Raw genomic sequence first — 9,040 nt, 5'->3', positions numbered from 1 at the left:
TCATGAAAAAAAAGAGCTTTACTATGGGAATCTATCCAAGGAGTAGTCTTTTTAATCTATCTGGCCTGAAGAAGCACGACAGGCCAGGAGAAAGCAGCCACCCAGTCCCTGGAAGGCACTTCAGAAGAACCATGGGTAGTGCTGGGAAAATGAAAATCCTACCTGAGAAGAGCTTGCAAAGCATTTGTTGTACCATTCAGCTTTTTTCAGAAAGTCTTCATAGAATTTCATTTTACGTCCTTGCCCTCGATGATCAGCATGCCAACGTCTCTCCAAAGGAAGGCAATGTTCTGCCTGTCCTCTATGCAGACACAGAAGAGACGCGTGGTCCTTTCTACGCAAAGCCGCACTAAGCTCTCAGAGACATTGTTTTCTGAGGCGATCTGAGCGTACGGCAGTTCCTCAAAATGCAGGTGGCCTGGAAAACAAGGGAAGAGGAGCACGTGCACTTAGAGAGCTGCTAAGCTGGCTAAAATCAAAGGTCAGAACTGGCAGGAAGCAGATCCCTGACTGCAGGATGAGGCGGGGAAAAAGGTGCTAGGACCCATGGCAAGCTGAATGGTGCCAGGCCATGGCAGTCATGTCCACGCACAGTGTGCTCCTAATCATTAGACAGGAACGCTCCGATCCACGGACCCAAGTTTCCTGGTGCCTGCTTTTTCTGCTCGCAAAGAGGTGTTGAGAGCCAAGAAGAGCTCTGGCATTTGCCTGTGCGAGGCCTAGTACAGCAGAAGGTGGGAGCAAGAGTTGAAACACCATGGGGCAAGAAGACACGTTTCCAATAAAACTGGAGTAAAACCTGTTGTTGAAGCAGGTCAAAGAGAGCGTGCTGTTATGCTGCACTGTCATCTGGTGACTATTTAAAGCAGTTAGAGAGACTGGGTCCGTTTCACACCAGGCTCGCTTTGACGAGCTTTTCTCAGGCTGCGCCAGGAGTTTGGCACTCGGCTGCGTCACCGGTGGACAGCAGAGCACAGCTCTCGCATTCTGCTGCAAGGGCAAACACCTCTTTCAGTCCTCAGTCGTCCTACCTGGAACGTCTATGTAGTCGTATCGGAGGTCATGGTTGTGCACAATAGCCTTAGCCAGATGAAACATGGGTCTCTCAACAGTCACGATGTCGTTTTTCTGGCTGGCTACTTGCTCTGTGACAACTGTGAATGTTCCAAGGCTAGGAATGCGGACAGCCTGAAACAGAAGAGGGTGGATCAGAAGAAGCTTTGCAGGGACAAAGAGATGACTTGCCAGAGAGCGGGGAGGGAGCTTTGTGCCCTGTCCACACCTGAGATACAACTGAGCAAGATGGGTTCCTTGGAGAGCTGGGAGAAGACGTAGAGGGCCTGGACTTTTCCCTCTCACCCCCCTTCCCCAAGGAAGAGCCAGGTAGTGCAGGAAACGCCGACACACGTCCTTTGGCTCAGTAAGATACAAGGGGCCTTCCCATACTTGGAACTACCCTTGAAGTAGTACCCCCGGCCCAGTTTGGTAATCAGTTCTGGCAATGGGGGGCTCAGGAAGCCTCAGGAAAAGTCCAGCCCTTTTTCTGAAATCCGAGCCTGGACCTCACAGTACATCTGAATTGACAGCGGAGCTAGTCCGTGGCCCAGCAGTGCATTACTGAGGCCTTCTGGGGCATTGGTCCTGCTTCCAAAGGGGGGAAGAATAACTGCACTCGATGACAAAGGGCTCTCATTGCTTCATGGAACATCAGGGTGTGAGGGAAGAAGAGGCAAGTCCCACCTGGTGGAGAGCCAGCTGTTGACTCAGGTAATAGGAGGCGCTGGCCCAAATCTTAGCGAGCTCTGGAAAACCAAGGAAAAGACACGTCATGCTCTCCGACAGCAACATTAAAGCCACTCAGCACACAGCTATCCAAGGACCGATGCATTTTGAACTCTTCAGCTGCATTCTCTAGAGCCCAGCAGAGGCTGCAGGACTCCTCAGGCTGCCCCAAAGAGGGCTCCTTGCCTTTCAGGTGCAGCTTTCCACGTGTGACCCACCCTCAAGGCCAACCTGGCAGTGGACTGTCGCACCAGTGAGGGCACGGTGCTGTGCTCCATGGGACTCTAGAAGGCTCAGGGCAGGCCCTGGTGTGTCCCCAGCAGGGAGCAGCTTCCCCATGTCCCCTGTGTATTGACTGGTGTCAGCAAAAACGTGCTCAGAAAAGGAGGAATATATCGGAGAGCGCAGAACTTAGTGGTCTCACATAAGATGTCCCAGAGGCAAAGCTACCTGTTAAAAGCATGTTACGGTTTGGCAGAGGAGAGAAGTGGGGAACATATGTAGCCTGCTTCCTCACGGCATTTTTGGGTGGCTTTCAGGGTGCTCAGAAGAGCTGTATTTGCTGTCATTTCTCTGTCGTGTGCTCTTTGACTGAAGTGAATGGGGCATATTCAACCTCAGTCAGCACATTCTACTTTTGCCACTGCTCTTTTCAAGTAAACAGTTTTGCAGAAGTACTACTGTTGTGGTCTGCTTGAGGCAGTGACGAGTGGCAGGAGATTTGCCATTTCTTTGGGGCAAAAACTATTTCATCAGAGAGTTTGATATGCTGCGGATGTTGTGGTAATAAAACTCTCATAAGGAATGATTCTCTCAATAAAAATAGGTGTATCTTCTATGTTTAAGAATCTACCCTATCAACTGACTCTTCTGCAGTTGCATACAATTGTCCTTCGGTAGTGTATCTCCCCCAGTCTTTTACTTCTAGTCATGGAAGTGGACAGAGGAGCTTTAACACGTGAGTATATGCAGATATAGGTGCAGCTTCCCCACGTCGCACCTCCCAGCACAGCGACGCTGCACAGCCCACAGACCCCTCCAGCTCTTCCAGCCAGCCAAGAGCTCAGGGTGGGCAGTGCCCACTGCCAGGCAAGGAGCAACCCTCAGGACTGGCAACTTCTGCCTGGGGTGCCATAGGGAACACAGGGGCCGGGTCAGGAAAAAAGCCCCGGACCCCGGCTGCCAAGTCGGTCCCTCAGCCCTTTGGCATGGTCAAGGTGGCCCTTTCCTGCAGACACCAGGCCTTCCCAGCCACTCCCACTGGCCTCAGGGGGTCCACACCAGTTTTCAGAGATGTCATTGACCCTGACAACCCTCGTGAAATTGGGCCTGAAGGCCTTACCAGAATTTAAGAGCTTCTCAGTTGTTGGAGGCATGCAAGGCCCTGAGAAGTATTTTGCCATCTCAGTTCCACCCCTGCTGTGGCCTCTCTCGCCACCTTCTCCTCCTCACTGCAGAGCAGCTCCTCCAAAGCAGAGCAGTGGCAAGAGCAACTCCCTGGAGAGTGCCTGGAGTCCCCTCGGCCTCTCAGGGACAAGTGGGAGGACGTGCGGCGGCCCCTGGTTAAAAGGTGGCAGTCACCATTGTGAGGTGGGACTGTTGCACTGTGACCCCAGACCGTGTCACAGAGGGGCTGCAGCGCCCCTGCCCAGGCGCTGCCCAGGGGGGACCCTGTAGCAGGTAGGGGCTGCAGGGGGCATTTGCGGGAGCTGCCCCCACCTCACTGTCTCCTGACCATGAGGGCTTTCCCCAGGCCATAACTGCTCACGGGCTGTAACTGCTGGTGGGTTTCTTTCCCCAAAACCAAAAACCAGAAAGCAAACTAGACCAACACACAGACCTGACAAAAGAGACATGGAGACAACAAGAAGAAAGAAGCCTCCCAGGCACACTAATTGACAGCCTATGGAGAAACTACAGGCACCACAGGTGGAGCTCTGCTTTCTGTCCTACAGCCATTAAGGCTGCCTGGGCCAAGGAAGCCCCACCTGATGAACATCTCACCTTTCGAGCACAGACATTGCCTGGTTCAGCCATGGATCTGCTAGCAACGTTAAGGGGGATGTTGTGGAAGCGGCCACCTCTCTTTTCAGCTGCTCACTGTGACAGTGCCAGGGAGCCCAAGGAGCCCCTCAGCTGGGACGTGCAGGATGAGCAGTGCCACTACCAGCACCGCGGCAGCCCCTCTGCAGCCAGAGCCTTTCCGGACCATCGGGGAAGTGCCTTGCTGCTGCCTGCAGGGGTCCGGGTCCCGCTGCAGCTGCAGCCACTGCCACTGCTGGCCTGGAGCACCCGCAGAGCCCAGGCAGGGTGTGGGTGCCCAGCAGCCAGCAGCTTTGGGGTGCCTTCCCTCCTGTTGCACAGCCCGCTCTCAAGCCTGCTGCTGAGAGCATTGTCCTGACCCAGGTGTCTGGAGAGGAGCTTTTGGAGGTCTGCTCATCTCCCCTGTGCTCCTCCCTGTCTTTCTGACAAGGAGGTGTGGAACAAAAGGCCCCTCAGGGACAAGTGGGAGTGAAACTATCTACCTGACTGAAAAAGCTGCTCCCGCGGCACAGCATGGTGCCTGCACAGCTCTGGGTACCCCTGGCAGTGCTGGCCTGGGCACCCCAGAGCACCCTGGCTTTGCAAGCCTCCAGACAGTTTTGACCTGCGAGGGGACTGGTGCCCAGAGCTGCCCCAGGCAAAAGCCTGCTTCTCTTCCTCTTCCTCCTGTTCCCTGCAGAGTCCCTTCCAAGCAGGGATTTGCAGCCGCAGCAGGGCATGCGGCCAGGGACCAGCCAGCAGCGGGAAGTGTGCTGGCCACCAAGAGCAGAGCTGCAGGCGAGCAGGTACAGCTTTGGCCTTGGTAGAGAGCTGCCCTGGGAGCCGGACTGACAGTCAAGCCCTCCCTCCCGTGCTGGCCTTTCCCTGCTCCACCAAAGTTCATCCGCTGCAAAGTGCAGGGTGGACAGCCACCAAGGAAAGACCCAGAGCGCTTTGGAAACAAAGCTTTATTGAACAGAATGAAGTGCCGCCATTAGCAGCCTGGATGGCCTCGTGGTCTGTGGTTTGTAGTCATGAAAATAAAAGAGCTTTACTATGGGAATATATCCAAGGAGTAGTCTTTTTAATCTATCTGGCTGAAGAAGCACGACAGGCCAGGAGAAAGCAGCCACCCAGTCCCTGGAAGGCACTTCAGAAGAACCATGGGTAGTGCTGGGAAAATGAAAATCCTACCCTGAGAAGAGCTTGCAAAGCATTTGTTGTCCCATTCAGCTTTTTTCAGAAAGTCTTCATAGAATTTCATTTTAACGTCCTTGCCCTCGATGATCAGCATGCCAACGTCTCTCCAAAGGAAGGCAATGTTCTGCCTGTCCTCTATGCAGACACAGAAGAGACGCGTGGTCCTTTCTACGCAAAGCCGCACTAAGCTCTCAGAGACATTGTTTCTGAGGCGATCTGAGCGTACGGCAGTTCCTCAAAATGCAGGTGGCCTGGAAAACAAGGGAAGAGGAGCACGTGCACTTAGAGAGCTGCTAAGCTGGCTAAAATCAAAGGTCAGAACTGGCAGGAAGCAGATCCCTGACTGCAGGATGAGGCGGGGAAAAAGGTGCTAGGACCCATGGCAAGCTGAATGGTGCCAGGCCATGGCAGTCATGTCCACGCACAGTGTGCTCCTAATCATTAGACAGGAACGCTCCGATCCACGGACCCAAGTTCCTGGTGCCTGCTTTTTCTGCTCGCAAAGAGGTGTTGAGAGCCAAGAAGAGCTCTGGCATTTGCCTGTGCGAGGCCTAGTACAGCAGAAGGTGGGAGCAAGAGTTGAAACACCATGGGGCAAGAAGACACGTTTCCAATAAAACTGGAGTAAAACCTGTTGTTGAAGCAGGTCAAAGAGAGCGTGCTGTTATGCTGCACTGTCATCTGGTGACTATTTAAAGCAGTTAGAGAGACTGGGTCCGTTTCACACCAGGCTCGCTTTGACGAGCTTTTCTCAGGCTGCGCCAGGAGTTTGGCACTCGGCTGCGTCACCGGTGGACAGCAGAGCACAGCTCTCGCATTCTGCTGCAAGGGCAAACACCTCTTTCAGTCCTCAGTCGTCCTACCTGGAACGTCTATGTAGTCGTATCGGAGGTCATGGTTGTGCACAATAGCCTTAGCCAGATGAAACATGGGTCTCTCAACAGTCACGATGTCGTTTTTCTGGCTGGCTACTTGCTCTGTGACAACTGTGAATGTTCCAAGGCTAGGAATGCGGACAGCCTGAAACAGAAGAGGGTGGATCAGAAGAAGCTTTGCAGGGACAAAGAGATGACTTGCCAGAGAGCGGGGAGGGAGCTTTGTGCCCTGTCCACACCTGAGATACAACTGAGCAAGATGGGTTCCTTGGAGAGCTGGGAGAAGACGTAGAGGGCCTGGACTTTTCCCTCTCACCCCCCTTCCCCAAGGAAGAGCCAGGTAGTGCAGGAAACGCCGACACACGTCCTTTGGCTCAGTAAGATACAAGGGGCCTTCCCATACTTGGAACTACCCTTGAAGTAGTACCCCGGCCCAGTTTGGTAATCAGTTCTGGCAATGGGGGGCTCAGGAAGCCTCAGGAAAAGTCCAGCCCTTTTTCTGAAATCCGAGCCTGGACCTCACAGTACATCTGAATTGACAGCGGAGCTAGTCCGTGGCCCAGCAGTGCATTACTGAGGCCTTCTGGGGCATTGGTCCTGCTTCCAAAGGAGGGAAGAATAACTGCACTCGATGACAAAGGGCTCTCATTGCTTCATGGAACATCAGGGTGTGAGGGAAGAAGAGGCAAGTCCCACCTGGTGGAGAGCCAGCTGTTGACTCAGGTAATAGGAGGCGCTGGCCCAAATCTTAGCGAGCTCTGGAAAACCAAGGAAAAGACACGTCATGCTCTCCGACAGCAACATTAAAGCCACTCAGCACACAGCTATCCAAGGACCGATGCATTTTGAACTCTTCAGCTGCATTCTCTAGAGCCCAGCAGAGGCTGCAGGACTCCTCAGGCTGCCCCAAAGAGGGCTCCTTGCCTTTCAGGTGCAGCTTTCCACGTGTGACCCACCCTCAAGGCCAACCTGGCAGCGGACTGTCGCACCAGTGAGGGCACGGTGCTGTGCTCCATGGGACTCTAGAAGGCTCAGGGCAGGCCCTGGTGTGTCCCCAGCAGGGAGCAGCTTCCCCATGTCCCCTGTGTATTGACTGGTGTCAGCAAAAACGTGCTCAGAAAAGGAGGAATATATCGGAGAGCGCAGAACTTAGTGGTCTCACATAAGATGTCCCAGAGGCAAAGCTACCTGTTAAAAGCATGTTACGGTTTGGCAGAGGAGAGAAGTGGGGAACATATGTAGCCTGCTTCCTCACGGCATTTTTGGGTGGCTTTCAGGGTGCTCAGAAGAGCTGTATTTGCTGTCATTTCTCTGTCGTGTGCTCTTTGACTGAAGTGAATGGGGCATATTCAACCTCAGTCAGCACATTCTACTTTTGCCACTGCTCTTTTCAAGTAAACAGTTTTGCAGAAGTACTACTGTTGTGGTCTGCTTGAGGCAGTGACGAGTGGCAGGAGATTTGCCATTTCTTTGGGGCAAAAACTATTTCATCAGAGAGTTTGATATGCTGCGGATGTTGTGGTAATAAAACTCTCATAAGGAATGATTCTCTCAATAAAAATAGGTGTATCTTCTATGTTTAAGAATCTACCCTATCAACTGACTCTTCTGCAGTTGCATACAATTGTCCTTCGGTAGTGTATCTCCCCCAGTCTTTTACTTCTAGTCATGGAAGTGGACAGAGGAGCTTTAACACGTGAGTATATGCAGATATAGGTGCAGCTTCCCCACGTCGCACCTCCCAGCACAGCGACGCTGCACAGCCCACAGACCCCTCCAGCTCCTCCAGCCAGCCAAGAGCTCAGGGTGGGCAGTGCCCACTGCCAGGCAAGGAGCAACCCTCAGGACTGGCAACTTCTGCCTGGGGTGCCATAGGGAACACAGGGGCCGGGTCAGGAAAAAAGCCCCAGACCCCGGCTGCCAAGTCGGTCCCTCAGCCCTTTGGCATGGTCAAGGTGGCCCTTTCCTGCAGACACCAGGCCTTCCCAGCCACCCCCACTGGCCTCAGGGGGTCCACACCAGTTTTCAGAGATGTCATTGACCCTGACAACCCTCGTGAAATTGGGCCTGAAGGCCTTACCAGAATTTAAGAGCTTCTCAGTTGTTGGAGGCATGCAAGGCCCTGAGAAGTATTTTGCCATCTCAGTTCCACCCCTGCTGTGGCCTCTCTCGCCACCTTCTCCTCCTCACTGCAGAGCAGCTCCTCCAAAGCAGAGCAGTGGCAAGAGCAACTCCCTGGAGAGTGCCTGGAGTCCCCTCGGCCTCTCAGGGACAAGTGGGAGGACGTGCAGCGGCCCCTGGTTAAAAGGTGGCAGTCACCATTGTGAGGTGGGACTGTTGCACTGTGACCCCAGACCGTGTCACAGAGGGGCTGCAGCGCCCCTGCCCAGGCGCTGCCCAGGGGGGACCCTGTAGCAGGTAGGGGCTGCAGGGGGCATTTGGGGGAGCTGCCCCCACCTCACTGTCTCCTGACCATGAGGGCTTTCCCCAGGCCATAACTGCTCACGGGCTGTAACTGCTGGTGGGTTTCTTTCCCCAAAACCAAAAACCAGAAAGCAAACTAGACCAACACACAGACCTGACAAAAGAGACATGGAGACAACGAGAAGAAAGAAGCCTCCCAGGCACACTAATTGACAGCCTATGGAGAAACTACAGGCACCACAGGTGGAGCTCTGCTTTCTGTCCTACAGCCATTAAGGCTGCCTGGGCCAAGGAAGCCCCACCTGATGAACATCTCACCTTTCGAGCACAGACATTGCCTGGTTCAGCCATGGATCTGCTAGCAACGTTAAGGGGGATGTTGTGGAAGCGGCCACCTCTCTTTTCAGCTGCTCACTGTGACAGTGCCAGGGAGCCCAAGGAGCCCCTCAGCTGGGACGTGCAGGATGAGCAGTGCCACTACCAGCACCGCGGCAGCCCCTCTGCAGCCAGAGCCTTTCCGGACCATCGGGGAAGTGCCTTGCTGCTGCCTGCAGGGGTCCGGGTCCCGCTGCAGCTGCAGCCACTGCCACTGCTGGCCTGGAGCACCCGCAGAGCCCAGGCAGGGTGTGGGTGCCCAGCAGCCAGCAGCTTTGGGGTGCCTTCCCTCCTGTTGCACAGCCCGCTCTCAAGCCTGCTGCTGAGAGCATTGTCCTGACCCAGGTGTCTGGAGAGGAGCG

At 54.3% G+C, this 9,040-nt stretch overlaps 2 protein-coding genes across 2 annotated transcripts; both read right to left on the bottom strand.

The window, feature by feature from the left end:
• Window positions 1-227: 227 nt before the first annotated feature.
• LOC121064377 (coiled-coil domain-containing protein 81-like) lies at window positions 228-3,405 on the bottom strand. The gene is made up of 4 exons (XM_040545754.1): window positions 3,125-3,405; window positions 1,741-1,802; window positions 1,032-1,188; window positions 228-418 (listed from the first exon to the last, which is right to left on the bottom strand). The coding sequence occupies exons 1-4, from the start codon at window positions 3,183-3,185 to the stop codon at window positions 228-230; spliced, it is 471 nt and encodes a 156-aa protein (XP_040401688.1). The 5' UTR covers window positions 3,186-3,405.
• A 1,498-nt stretch (window positions 3,406-4,903) lies between these two features.
• LOC121065360 (coiled-coil domain-containing protein 81-like) lies at window positions 4,904-8,157 on the bottom strand. The gene is made up of 4 exons (XM_040548163.1): window positions 7,960-8,157; window positions 6,576-6,637; window positions 5,868-6,024; window positions 4,904-5,255 (listed from the first exon to the last, which is right to left on the bottom strand). Exons 1-4 carry the CDS (start codon window positions 8,018-8,020, stop codon window positions 5,188-5,190), a joined length of 348 nt encoding a protein of 115 aa, XP_040404097.1. The 5' UTR covers window positions 8,021-8,157; the 3' UTR covers window positions 4,904-5,187.
• Between the last annotated feature and the right edge of the window lie 883 nt (window positions 8,158-9,040).

This window comes from Cygnus olor, chromosome 2, assembly GCF_009769625.2.
Source record: "Cygnus olor isolate bCygOlo1 chromosome 2, bCygOlo1.pri.v2, whole genome shotgun sequence".
In the NCBI taxonomy this organism is placed as follows: Eukaryota; Metazoa; Chordata; class Aves; order Anseriformes; family Anatidae; genus Cygnus; species Cygnus olor.
The sequence above is the reverse complement of the archived record's forward strand: the minus strand, read 5'-3'. Positions and strand labels throughout refer to the sequence as shown.

Bases quoted from the DNA above. Each gene is read 5' to 3' on its own strand.
- LOC121064377 (XM_040545754.1), bottom strand. From the start codon at position 3,185: ATGGCAAAATACTTCTCAGGGCCTTGCATGCCTCCAACAACTGAGAAG. The intron at 1,189-1,740 runs GTGGGACTTGCC...CTTCTGTTTCAG, and splicing joins AACAGCTGGCTCTCCACCAG to GCTGTCCGCATTCCTAGCCT. The intron at 419-1,031 runs GTAGGACGACTG...CTTGTTTTCCAG, and splicing joins CGACTACATAGACGTTCCAG to GCCACCTGCATTTTGAGGAA.
- LOC121065360 (XM_040548163.1), bottom strand. From the start codon at position 8,020: ATGGCAAAATACTTCTCAGGGCCTTGCATGCCTCCAACAACTGAGAAG. The intron at 6,638-7,959 runs GTAAGGCCTTCA...TTGGTTTTCCAG, and splicing joins TGAGAAGCTCTTAAATTCTG to AGCTCGCTAAGATTTGGGCC. The intron at 6,025-6,575 runs GTGGGACTTGCC...CTTCTGTTTCAG, and splicing joins AACAGCTGGCTCTCCACCAG to GCTGTCCGCATTCCTAGCCT.